At 43.1% G+C, this 14,133-nt stretch overlaps 1 protein-coding gene across 2 annotated transcripts in view; it reads left to right on the top strand.

Annotated features, from left to right (window-relative positions):
* The window catches only part of VSTM4 (V-set and transmembrane domain containing 4), a 98,215-nt gene that overhangs the window by 43,721 nt on the left and 40,361 nt on the right, over positions 1-14,133 (top strand). For both annotated transcript variants that reach the window (XM_059395877.1, XM_059395876.1), the window contains exon 5: positions 5,662-5,695. In XM_059395877.1, coding sequence (XP_059251860.1) covers positions 5,662-5,695 — 34 coding nt within the window. The remainder of the gene's footprint in view (positions 1-5,661; positions 5,696-14,133) is intronic.

Below are 14,133 nucleotides of genomic sequence, written 5' to 3'. Positions count from 1 at the left end.
GGCCGCCGGTCCTGGCGCAGGCAGTTCTGGAGAGCACCTTCCAAAGCCTGCAGCTCAGTTTCCAAACTACATCCTTCCATCACGGTCACAGTGACTGTGGGATCAGCCATCCTGGCTGTGAGGGCAAGCAGAGCTCCCAAATATTGTCTCCAGCAATGCCCCAGGCTTCCCTGTCTGAGCTCGCACAACGGCAGCTTGAAGGCACGGTAGGACCAGACGAAGGAGATGGCCTTAATGCCTTTGTCACTGGTCTTTGATGTCCCAGTCTAGCCGGCACTTGCTGTGTTAGAACCCTAGCACACACATGTCGTCGGACATTTTCTTAGTAGTCGCATTAACAGGGTAAAGAGGTTAAAAAAAAAAAAAAGCCCAACTCTTATTTAAAATATATCTAAAATAGCATTTCAACAAGTATCAATATAAAGATTCAGAATGAGATATTTACCTTCCTTTGTTCATGCTGAGGCTGAAATCCAGCATGATCTCATACTTCCAGCACATCTTCCTCGGGACTAGGCGTATTTCGAGTGCTAGGTAGCCACCTGGGGCCCACGGCTTCCAAATGAGACCAGTTTCTAGACCCACAACTTTATGTGCTGGTGTTTTCCATCAGTGCTTTTCACGTGGTCATGAAATAGCTCCCTGTAGCAAGAGGACAGGCAATAGGAAACCCCATTCTCCTTCTCAGCTTACCACTTGGTGCCCGAGGGAAATGGCTTCACCTGGCCTTGTGACTGAGCCAGCCCCGAAACACTGTTAGGGCAGGTCTGCTTCCTGGCAGGGGCTGGGGTTTTGGATGTGACGTGATGGGAGCACAGTCCCGTGTAAAGGGAAGGGCTGGCAGGAAGCAGGGCACAACCCTGGGCTTATCTCTCCCCACAGGGAAGTGCAGATGTCCTTTTCCAGGCTGCTGGGCTGTCTGTCCCTGCTGGAGCTGGGCGGGGGGGGCAGGGTGCTGGGAGAGCACTGTGCTCAGTCACTCTTGCTCCTTCGGCAGATGCATGGGACCTTTTGTAGGGGCTGTTACAGTCCTTGCATGGTGCAAGAGATGCTTGGGGAGCAGAGCAGAATTATCTACAGGTCCTACCTCAGTGTCTCTGCAAGGCCTGGGTTGGGAGAGGGTGTAGGCAAATTAGAGGAAAGTTAGGGGAGGGTCAGGCCTTGACCTTGAGGCTTCAACACTGGTACAGAGCCTGATAGGATGGGGGAGCGTGGCTACTTCCACTCCAAATCACCCGTCTGGGGGTGATAGTAGTGGCAGAGATGGGCCCAGATGGGGATGACAGGCTTTAGCCTGAACAGGTCATCTGGGAAATTTGGCCACGAGGTGGGGGCTGGGAGCAGTGTGGCTCAGGCTGAGGTGGCAGAGAAAGGGTAGCCCCAGCTCACACACACATTTCTGCCAGGAGGTGAGAAAAACAATCTTTTCCTTTCAGTCGTCCAAGTCCTAAAGATCACAAGATCACCACTGAAAAAGAACACTGTCCTGAGTTTTCATTTCTGTGCAGTCTGTTGCCTTTGTGTGGGGCTAGGAGCCCCTGGTCAAGTACGCTGGGTGCAAGGTCATGGCCCATGATGGCGACGGGCTCCAGGACCCCCCCTTATTGGCTTCCTCTCTTGCTGGTCTCACTTCCCCACTCTCCAGTGGGTTTGCTGGCATCCCATCCCACAGACACTCTGTCCTGAAATGCTTATCTTACAGGCTCTGCTTCCTGGGAGTCAGTGCTGATGAAGTTACATATATTTAAAGGTGACTCTGTGCCATGGCTATGTCTCCGATGTGTATAGGTCTTATGTTTGGTATGGATTACTTTTGGTTCCCTGGCAGTCCCTCAGCCTTAAAGGAGCATCAGCCATGTCTGAGACATCATAAGCATCAGTCAGCAAGTGCTGGCCGAGGGGCATATTTTGTGCCAGGCACTAACCATCCTCTCTGGGCCCCTGGTCTTTCTGAATCAGCCCGTTCTCCTGCAGCCAACGATTACAAGTCGCCCTGGCCTGCCCTCCGGCTCCCTGGCTTCCTGATCTCCAGGCTGCTCACCTCACTGTCCCTGGACTGGATTTCCCAAAGTAGAGGCCAACGCATGGATTCCCTAAGACTCCAGCCCCAGCTCTTCCCTGCCCAGCTGTGGCACAGTGGGCCAGCCATCTCTCCTGAGACTGACTCTCTACGTCTATAAGGAGCTCTGATACCAGCCACCCAGTATCTCTGAGAATGGTGAGGAGTAGTTACAAGAGGGCTCTAGAGTCAGGCTGCCCAGTGTTGCCCTTTCCTAGGTGTGTTAGTTTGCTTGGCTGCCATAGTAAAGCTTGTAGGTGGCTGTCTTCTCCCAGTATCTTCACACAGTCTTTCCTCTGCACCTGTTTCCTAATCTCGTCTTAGAAGGACATCAGTCATTTTAGATTAGGGCCCACCCCCAGTGACCTCATCTTAACTGAATCACCTGTTTAAAGGCCTCACCTCCAACTACAGTCACATTCTGATGTGTTGGGTTTTAGGCTTCAGCATAGTAAGGATGCAGCTCAGCCCCTAACATTAGCTGTGTGATCTTAGGCAAGGTCATTAACCTTTCTGTGTCTCAGTGCCCTCCACCATAGAATTAGGTGCATAACAAAGTTTTTGTGAAGATTAAATTCAAGTGCAAAATTCGTGGTCTTCAAACATTTTTGCTTGCATAGCACCTATAAGCATTTCAAAAACTATGCACTCTTGAACATTTTTTGTTGGTGTCTAAACTTTTTGATCATAAATGTAAATTGTTGCAAAGGAGGTAATTTCTAGGGCATCACAAATATGGACATCTTAAAACAAAGTGTTTCAATCTCTTTCACATCTAAATGTTATGAATTTCATAACTACCTCTCTTTATTTAAAAAGACTGTGAACATGCTTCAGCTATTAGAAATTGGATATTGTTCCTTTTTCTCCTTGAACTTTTATTTTCACTCTACTTTTCCCACAAAATTTTATCCCACTTTAATGGAGTTATTTTTGTTTACACTTCTCTGTAAAGATAATGTGTATAAAAATTTAAATTAAGAGTTTTTAAATTTCCTTATTCCATAAGTTTCTAGTTATTAAATTTTTTTGTGTTGTTATTAATATTGAACAATCAATAAGATTTGGAAAATGAATATAAAATTAATCAAAACCCCATAGATATTATCAATTTAGATAATCAGTCATAGAAGATCATTTTATTGGAAATGTATTTTTATTAAAGTAAATTTTTATTTTAGTTCATATTCCCTTTGTGTGAATCTGCTTAATAACAGAATTCAACATCACTTCTAATTCCTACTTTTTAAAGTAGAGAATTGAGGCTGAATTCCATTACTAAGAATAGAAATGATGTTGAATCCTGTTATTAGGCAGATTCACACAAGGGTATATGATCTGTCATTGAAAATTATTTTTAATACTTGACCAGCTGACAACTGGATTAGGTCATTATTTAATCCTTGTCGAAAGCAAAATATTGGAAGACTCTCTGCTGGTGAAAGCTTTAGTCGCCCAGTCCTTAGTCATTTGCTTTCTCAACACTGGCACCAACTTTTCAAATCATTTCTCATTTGGTGCCTCCTGTGTTTTACCTCCATAGCACAAGTCAGGATGGGTGAGAGGTATGCCTTGATTTTGTGAAGAGAAACAGTGATGTGATGGGGAGGGAGGAAAGGAATGCAGCCAGAGCTCGGGCATGTTCTGGGAGAATGAATTCTGGAAGAAAGAACACTGTGCTAGGTGAGGATCTAGAAAGCGATTTCCTTAACACTGCCCTTCCTAGGATTGCCCACCGGTTTGCAAACCGCAGACACATGATCACGGATTTATTTAATAAGCCTAGAGTCAGGCCAGGAACATGAAATGTTCCGTAAAACTAATTATGGTTTTATTATTGCCACGACTGTAAATTATCCAGCACAGAGTAGGTGCTCGGTAAATAGGCTATAGAAAGAGTTTATGCACTAAAAGGGAGTAGTAACAGGTAAACCTAAAAAGCCTTTTTTTTTTCTTTTTGAATTAGTGTTTTTATTTATTTATTTATTTATTTATTTTCAGTGTAACAAAATTCATTGTTTACGCACCACACCCAGTGTTCCATGCAATACGTGCCCTCCGTAATACCCACCACCACGCTCACCTAACCTCCCACCCCCCGCCCCTTCAAAACCCTCAGATTGTTTTTCAGAGTCCATAGTCTCCTGTGGTTCATCTCCCCCTCCAGTTTCCCCCAACTCCCTTCTCTCCATCTCCCCATGTCCTCCGTGTTATTTCTTATGCTCCATAAGTAAGTGAAACCATATGATAACTGACTCTCTCTGTTTGACTTATTTCACTCAGCATAATCTCTTCCAGTCCCCTCCATGTTGATACAAAAGTTGGGTTTTCATTTCTGATGGAGGCATAATACTCCATAGTGTATATGGACCAAATCTTCCTTATCCATTCGTCCGTTGAAAGGCATCTTGGTTCTTTCCACAGTTTGGTGACCATGGACATTGCAAAAAGCCCTTTCTAAAGCAGAGCCCCTGTCATGCTGGTCTGGAACCAGCGCTGGTCACCTGCAGGACAGATCATGCCAAGTGTAGCAGCTTAAAAGTAAAAGGATTTTATTTGCTCACAATTCCATCGGTCAGCAGTTTCGGCTGGGCTTAGCTGAACATTTTTTCTGGTCTTCGCTGAAGTCCCTCCTTTGCTGCAGCCTGCTGGTGGATGAGCTGTGGCCTGGCTGCTCTGGGGCCTCAGCTGGGGTGACTTGTGCCTGTTCAATATGGTCTCATCTCTCAGTAGGCTAGCCAGGCTTCTTTACGTGGTAGCAGAAGAGTTTCCTGCAATGAAACAACAAATGAGCAAACCTCAGAGCACAGGGGCCGGTTAGGCCTTTGCTTGCGACATATTGGTTATTATTTCATTGACCAAAGCACGTCTGGCAGTCAAGCAGTTTCACAGCGGTGTGGAGAGACACAGGGAGGTGCGATTCATTGGGACCATCAATGTAATGATCCACCACCCACCTCCGGAGCCCATGGCTTTGCTTCTATTTGAAGTGAACTCAATTGTGAGATTAGATTGTCCACTTATTAGGATAACTGCCTAGTTCTTCTTGTTTTTCCTCTGCTGCTAGAATATTTTTTTTTCCACTATGAGACCTACTGTGGAGGATGTCTTGCTCTAAGACTGTCTTTCCAACACACCCTCCCTGCCCCCAGAAGAGTGTTGATCAGAGAACAAAATGCCAGTTTGCAGAGAGGAGCATCTAAGTGGAAACAGGTTGTCCCCAAAGGCTTTCTCATGACTAAGGCAGAGCTTCCAAGTTGGGTGATTGTTACTCTAAGACCTTCCAGATCAGAACCACCTCAACCTGGCTTGGGAAAAAAAAAAAAAAAAAGACTATTTTAGGTCATCAAACTAAGAGATCTGGGATATATGGTTCATGCCTGGCTCAGTCTAGGTGTGGAACAGTATTAAGTCAATGTGGTATCCATGCTATGGTTATGCTTACTCATCCAAAAAGAAGTATGAAAGCCCCAAGAAGTGGCTTGTACAAACATCTGGGCAACGCCTGGGTACCTACGTTTCCTGGTGATTCCTGGAGCACATGCTTCTAAAGTAACATTTATTTACATTTATTTATTTATCTATTTCTTTTCATTTTACAGCGAGACATTATTTGGTGAAATGTCCCCAGAACAGGTAGGAATACTTTCTTTCTTTTTTCAAATGAAACTCTTTGATATTTTCCTTTCTATTGATATTACCACGAAATTGGCTTAATTTGTATCTTTACCTAGCTGCAAACTACCTGCATGGTAGTTTGCAGTTTGGCCTAAAAATGTGTGTTCTTCATGCACTTGTGTGCTTCTAGATTCTGCGCTCTGGTTTTTACACCCAGATTCCAGAGAAAATATAACTCATGCTGGTTCAACATGGCGGCTGGAGGAGCCTTGGCACCTGCTCTTGGACAGCTGTTTCCCCTGTGTAGGAGGAAGCTAGCAGCTAGACTGAAGCACTTTGATGCTTTCTGGCCACAAATCCTCCTAATTCCCTTCCACCAGTGCCTGCTTGCCCTATGCCCTTCTCTGTAGAATGTGGCCATTAGAAATACATGTGCTGAGATGCTAGCCTTCTAACTGGTGGAACACACCTCACAGGTAACATAACAGTTACAGCAGACATTGCAAATTCATAGTGTGTAGAAATTTGAGACTTCTGGTTCAGGCACAATGGCATAGGTCAGTTTCTCCCTGCTCTTCCCTGCTAAGCACAACCATAAACCCTGAAAATAATGCCAGAGACAACCAAAGGAGGACTCTGAAAGGGGGTAAGAAGAAAAATGATGAAAGGCAAAGAAAAACAAATCTTAAAAGCAATGAGAGTGAAACAATCCATTACTTATGGGGAACACAAATTGGAATGACAGTGCAGTTTTCATTGGAATTGATGGAAAGCAGAAAGAAGTAGTACATTTTCTCTTTAAAATATTTTATTTATTTATTTATTTATTTATTTATTTATTTATTTTAGGGGGAGAGCAAAGGAGAGAGAGAGCACGAGCAGGGTAAGGGGTGGAGGGGGAGAGGGAGAGAGAGAATCGCAAGTGGACTCCTCGTTAAGCACAGAGCCTGATGTGGGGCTTGATCTCACGACCCTGAGATCCTGAGCTGAGCCCAAATTAAGAGCTGGGCATTTAACTGACTGAGTCACCCAGGCAGCCCAAGAAGTGGCACATTTTCAAATATCAAAAGAAAAGAACTGTCAACTACGAATTCTATATCCAGCCCAACTGTCCTTTAGGAATAAAGGGGAAATAAGGACATTCTCAGATGAAGGAGAACTGAAAGAATTTGTCACTATGGGTCCTACATTAAAAGAAAGGCCAAAATAAATTTTTGAAATAGAAGAGAAAGACTTGATGCATTAGGGAAGAAGATCAACAGTAGAGCAGAAATATGGGGACATAAGTAAGCTATTCTATTCCTCATGAGTTTTAAAAATAATATCTTGTGGAACGCCTGGGTGGCTCAGCTGGTTGGGTGGCTGCCTTCGGCTCAGGTCATGATCCCAGCGTCCTGGAATCGAGTCCCACATCGGGCTCCTTGCTCGGCAGGGAGCCTGCTTCTCCCTCTGCCTCTGCCTGCCACTCTGTCTGCTTGTGCTCACTCTCACTCCTCTCTCTCTCTCTCTGACAAATAAATAAATAAAATCTTAAAAAAAAACAATATCTTGTAATCAAAACAAAAATTATAAAACCATCTGATACTCAGGAAAAGCATTAAGATATTTAGAAGTGGGGAGGGGAAAGTCACCTAAATAGAAGTGAGGTTTTTACACTTCCCTCAAAGTGATAGAAATTTGGTAAGTCACACATTTATTTATCACGCTCAAAGCAACCATTAAAGTGACTATGAAAAAAATACACCCCAAAACAGTATAGAGAAATAAAGACAGAATCCTAAAATATGTTTCAGTAACATAAAGGGACAGATGAATGAAAAACACAGGAAATAAACAGAAAACAGATCATAAAATGACAGACTTAATTGCTAACATACTGTTTCTCTTACCTGGTTTAAAACTTAAACAGTTTAAATACATTAGTCAAATGACAGAGATTGACAGAGTGGATTAAACACACACACACACACACACACACACACAACATGTGTATATGCTCTTTACAAGAAACTCACTACAAACCCGGTGAATTAGGTAGGTTGAAATAAAAGGATGGAAAAAGTTCTACCTTATAAACAAAACCAAAACAAATCTGGAGTGGGTAGACTAATAATATGATAAAATAGACTTTAGAGTAGAGATACTTACTAGAAACAAAGAGGGACATTTGATAATGATGACAGGATCAATCCACCAGGATAAAGACCCTAAATATATGTATACACACCAAACAGGAGAACTACCAAGTATATAAAGCAAAGAAAAAAGAGCTGAAAGAAAAAAGAACTGAAAGAAGAAAGAGATAAATCCACAGTTACAGAGGGCAGCTCCAGTACCCCTTCTCAGCAGCCAGGAGACCTTCTGAACAGAAATTCGTAAGGGTATAGAAGATCTAAACACCGCAATCAAGGACAGGCCCAAATTGATACAGATTGAATACTCGGACCACCACCGGCAGAACACGTGTATTTCCAGCCCCCGCAGAACATTCGCCATAAGATCTAGCCTATCTTAGACCAAATGTTGGGCTTTAAAACAAACCTCAGCAACCTTAAAGCAATGGAACTCATACAAACACACGGAAATGAAACAGCACACTTTAAAAATAATGCATGGATCAAAGAGGAAGTCTCAGAGGAAATAAAAAAAAATACAGAGTATTGACCAAAAATAAGAATAAATGCAACAAAACGTGTGTGATGCCTTTAAAGCAGTGCTGATGGGGAGATGTATGGCCTTAAATGCTTGCATTAGGAATTAGGAAAGCCCTCAAATCAACAATCTGAAGTCTCACCTCAGAAAATTAGGAAAAGAGCAAAATAAACCCAAAGCAGGCAGAAAAGAATGAAATGATAAAGGTCAAAGAAGAAACTGATGAAACTGAAAAGAGCAAAACAATAGAGAAAAATCAGTGAATCAAATATCTGGTTCTTAGGAGACTGACTGCTGGGAGGAAATGGGTAAAGTGTACCCAAGATCTCTCTGCTTTATTTCTTATGACTGTATGTGAATCTGCAGTTATCTTCATAAATACTTCAGTTGGATGTGAATTTGGATGTCTCTGGAGGATCTCTCTATAGCCCCAGCAGTCCGTATACCTGACTGCTGTGCATTTCTGCTGCTGAGTTTGGGATCCAGAGAAACCCTATTACAAAAATCAAAATATAAACTTCTTTTATTGAGAGTTCACCACCTTCCAGGTTGTTGTTTGGAGTAGACCAACAGTGAAGAAGAGAGATAGAAATCCCTGCTTTATGGAACTTATAGGCACTGAATGCAAATGCTCGTGTCCCTGGGAGAGATGTCTGACTATGGCTAAGTGAAGACATCAGCAAAGCCTCTCCCCACAAAGGCAGCTTTTAATTGAACCAAATCAACAAAAATAATTATTCTAACACTCTGGGAAGACCACAGGTGTATGCTAAACGGAGAGCCTTTTATACTGAAAAAACTGCTAAGCTGCTGCTGACAGTGGGGTCTGGTGGGGTTTTGGCCTCTGTTTGCTCTGAAACTCTTCCCTCCTGCTTTGTTGGTGAGCTTCTTTCAGAGCAGGGAGTGCTGCGAGGACCACCAGATGCTCTGTTGTTAGAAGGGGGCTCATGTGGCTTAGAGCAGTGTGCAGTGCTCACGTTCAGCAGCAGTATCCCGGGAGGTGACCTTCTTAGGGGAGTTGAGCAAGGAGGGCCAACAATGCTGCTAGTCTGAGCTTTTGGTCACAGTTAGGGCAAGTGTATTTCTCACTGAGACAACACACATGGGGAGTGGGTATGGAGAACACCCAAAGGAGAGAATAACACTGTGCAAATAGTAGCAAGAGACATGGTAGCTGAATTAATATCAGATAAGATATAATTTTAAGACAAGAAATAGGATGAGAGACCAAGAAGGAAATTACAAATTGTGAAGGATTAATACCACCAGGAAGGTACAACAATTATAAAGGAACGTGGGCCTAACAACAGAGCCTCAGCATCCATGAAGAAAAAAAGAAAAAGGAAAGATGAAATTGGTGATTCTAGAATGATAGTTGGAGATTGCAATGGTCCACTCTCAGAAATTGATAGAATACCAAGACAGAAAATCAACAAGGGCATAGAACATCAAGCAATTTTACTTGACATGGAATGCTCTACCCAATGACCACATACCATACTTGTCAAGTGCACTGGGAATATCCACCAGGACAGACCATATATCTACGCCACAAAACAAATCCACATAAATTTACCAATTTTATGTATGTAAGAAATCATACAAAGGTTGTTCTCTGAGCAACAGAATTGAATAGAAATTAATGACAGAAGGAATCTGGGAGATTTCCAAACATTTCAAAATTTAAAACAACACACTTCTAAATAATACAAAGAAGAAATTACAAGAGAAATTAGAAAATATTTTGAATTAAATACAAATGAAAACAAAACACATCAAAACTTACAAGATGCTGCTAAAGCAGTGCTTCAAGAAAAAATTATGGCTTTAAATGCCTATATTAGACAAGAAGAAAGACTTCAAATCAATAACCTAAGCTTTCACCATAGTTAACCAGAAAAATAAGACCAAGTGAAATCCACAGTAAGCAGAAGAAAGGGTATAACAAAGATCACAACAGAAATCTATGACATGGAAAAAACACACACGTGCACAGAGAAAAATCAATAAAGCCAAACTTTGTTCTTTGAAAAGATCAATAAAATTGACAGATCTTAAGTAGACTATACAGGAAAATAAAAAAGAGGAAAAACCAATTACCAAATCAGGAAGCAAAAAAGAAATAGCTGGAGCTCTGGGGTGGCTCAGTCGATTAAACATTTGGCTCTTATCTAAGCTCAATTCTTGATCTCAGGGTTGTGAGTTCAAGCCCTGCATTGACCTCCATGCTGGCCTTGGAGCCTATTTAAAATTAAAAAAAAAAAAAAGAAAAGAAAAAGAAGGAATCACTACAGACTCAACCAAAGTTAAAAGGATTATAAGAAAATATTATGAACACATTGGTTCTAACAAATTAAACAACATAGATAAAATGGAAAAATTCCTAGAAAGACACAAACTACCAAAATTGATTTAAAAAGGAATCTATAAAGTGAATAAACCTGCAGTAAGTCAAGAAATTGAATTGTTAGCTAAAATCTTTCCAACCAGGAAAAGCCCAGGCCCACACTGCTTTACTGGTGAGATATATCAAGAATTAAAGGAAAATATAATACCAGCCCCTCACAAAGTAATTCAGAAAATTTTGAGAAGGCATGATCTTTTCAACAAATAATGCTGGGATAAAATACAGAAAGATCTCTTGCAACTCAATAATAAGATGCCAAATAACACAATTTAAAATGGACAAAACAAATTTGAGTACATACGTCCCTAAAGAAGATACGCAAAAGGGCTAACAAGTTCATGAAAATATGTTCATTATTCATACCCGCTCTAAGAGCGATAAAAAGACAATGTCCAGTGTTGGTGAGGATGTAGAGAAACTGGAACCCTGTTTGTTGCAGGTGGAAATGTGAAAGGGTGTAGCCGCTTTGGAAATCAATTTGGTAGTTTCTTAAAGCATTAAACACATACTCACCATAGGACCCAGAAAATCGGTCCCAGAGAAACGAAAGCATCTGTCCATGCACACACAAACATACTGTTGTTCATAGCTGTTTTGTTCATAATAACCAGAAGCTGGAAACAGTCTGAATACAGCCAAGAACTGGTGAATGGTTAAACACCATTGAGGAATCCATTCACTAAAATACAGTTTGCTAATAAAAAGGAACAGAGTGCTGATACATGCGGCACACGGATGAACCTCAGAAACGTTATACCAAGCAAACTAGACCAGATGCAAAAAATTATGTATGGCATGATATCATCTATTTGGAATGTCCAGAAAAGGTAAATTTATAGGAACAGAAAACAGTTGCTTAAGGCTGACGGTGGGAGTAGGAATTAACTATAAATGGGCAAAAGGGCAAGGGGGAATAGAAATGTTCCAGAAGTGTAGTGTAGTGATGTTTGCACCCCTTGATAAATCTACCCTAAATTATTGAATTGTATACTTAAGATCAATGAATTTTATGATGACTAAATTATCTCTCCATAAAGGTACTTGTTTCTTTCCAAAAGCATGTGCTCCGCAGGGCCTGGCATTTCAGATGTGGGGGGCTGGGGAGGTTATGGCTGGGGAGCTCAGAGGCTGTGCAGGGCCAGCCTGCCAGTGCTTCTCAGGGTTTGCTTGCTATGGCCTCCTGTTTGGCTTTTCATGGTTAGCAAGCAGTGCTGGTGTTTGGGCTCCTCCCTGTCCCTCCTAAGTCTGACCTGTAGGAGGCCCCTATCCTGAGCTGGTGCTAAGACTGGAGTACAGTGAGGCGCTACCGCAGCCTGGTGGGCAGGAGAGTCTGGTCTTCTCCAGGCCCGGGATACCTACCGGGCTGCCCCTCTGCTAGCTGGTGCTCTCAGTGAGTCTGTTTCAGTGCCTGAGTCAAGCTCTCTCCATGGGCATGCCTCTTGGGGGACCAGCCAATAGATCAACCTCTACAAAGCTGCCTCTACTGCACTGCACCCCAGGACCATGCAGATGAACACAAGTCGACAGTGTTCATCTTCCTGATCAGAGTCTCAGGCCTATCTGACTTCGTGCAGCCCAGATTCCCTGCCACGATGCCTCGCAAGTGAACCGGTCAGTCCTTGCCTTCCAGCAGGTTCTGGCCGGCTCTCTGCTCTGCTTCTGCAGCCCAGGCAGTTTCTCTTGTCCCTGTCGTGCCGGGGGCTCCCAGATCCCAGCCCCATGTGTGCTGTGGCAGTGGGCGGCTGGGCCTGGAGATTTCTCAAGCTGTTATCCAGCATCAGTGCTCTTCTCTGTCCTCTGACCACTTCCTCCTTAGGGAAAATGGGCAGAAAGCGCAGGGCCAGGGCGAGATGCCAGGAACGGAAACCCTCAGGCAGGGGAGGGACCCTCAGGATGGGGCCATGCTGGCGCTGAGACTGCGGTCACCAAGAGAAGGCCTGCTGAGTGACTGGGCAAGAATTTGGAGACCCTAGGGCTTTCAATGACTTTTTGCGAGAAGTTCATACAGAAGGAAAACAAGTCTCATCTTGAATGTGTGTCGTTCCCGGAGTCGGAAGTTGCCATCTCCTGCGGGGGCGGGCACTGACTTTGGGGCTGGGAGGCTGTTTCTTTCCCATGGCTAAGTGTTCTTCTGGAGCAGAAGGCTGGGCTAGAGGGAGCCTGTCAAGATTTTGCAGGATTGTAAATGGGCCTTCCCCGGGGACGGCCGCTCCCTGACAGCAGCTCAATGGGTAAGCATGGAACTGCCCCTAAAGGTCCCAGAAAGTCACATTTGAAACGAAATGCCACCATTCACATAGAGATGTGGTAGGTCCCCACACCATGATACCTCTTCCATGGATCCAGATGCCTTCCTTCCTATAGGTCAAGTTCAAGAAAGTTGCCAAGAAGGTGGACATGGACAAAAAGGCAATTTCCAGTAGATTTCCTGACCTGTTGCTTGACCTCTCCTTATGGGTTTGAGGTAATAAAGTATTTGCAAATGGGAGAAATTGAAGCAGACAGCATGTTCCCTGTGCCAACAGCAGTTAGGAGACCGAAGTAATCCAAGCCTTCTTCATGTGTTCTGGTTCCTACGCCTTCTTGTGGATAAGCAGGGGTGTAGACCATTTATATGTTGGATAAATTACAGGCACAGGCTTACTGTGGTTTGTGAGCTTAATTTAAAACATTTTCCGTTTTTTTCCCTGAACCATCAGAGGTTTTGTTTTTGTTTTTGTTTTTTTAAACACACTCCTATAGCTGGAGTATGGGATTTAATTAATAATTGATTTGTTCAGGATCTTAGCGTGAAGGCAGAAATGATTTCAGAACGAATGTGAACACGTCGATTCCAAACTTAGATAGGTACCCACTTGCTTTATTTTCACAATATTGCAGAGCGGTAGTATTACAGAATTTGTTTCTTTTTTGAAAGGTAATCCATTGGGATGTTTAAAGATTCTGAGGCCAGGCTGCCTCAGTTCAAATCTGGACTTGGGTACTGATTGCTGTGTGACTTTGGCTAGTTCTTCAACCTCTCTGATGAAATGGGGGCAGAGAAAGTCCTAGCGCATAGTGGGGTTGGGAGGATTGAATTAGTTAGTCTGTAAAAAGTTCTTCCAATGGTCCTGGTATATGGTGAGCTTTATGCAAGTGGTTCTGTTATTATTCAGTCATACTTATGGGTGATTCTTCTATAGAGGACTTTTTATAAGGCCTGGAGGGCAGGGATGAAATAACACACAGCCCATGCCCTTGAGGTCCACACTGAATGGGAGAACTAGAGAAGCAAAACCATGTGCTACCCACAAAGCTGACGTGGGCACAGCAAAGAGGCCCTGCTAACCCCATCTTCCCAGTCGGTGGGTGGTAGGGAAAGCTTCCTGGAGATGGGATTTGGGCCAAGTATTGAAAG

The sequence above is a fragment of the Mustela nigripes genome, chromosome 4 (genome assembly GCF_022355385.1).
Source record: "Mustela nigripes isolate SB6536 chromosome 4, MUSNIG.SB6536, whole genome shotgun sequence".
NCBI lineage: Eukaryota > Metazoa > Chordata > Mammalia > Carnivora > Mustelidae > Mustela > Mustela nigripes.
Note: the sequence above shows the minus strand (reverse complement) of the source record. Positions and strands in the feature narration are given on the sequence as shown.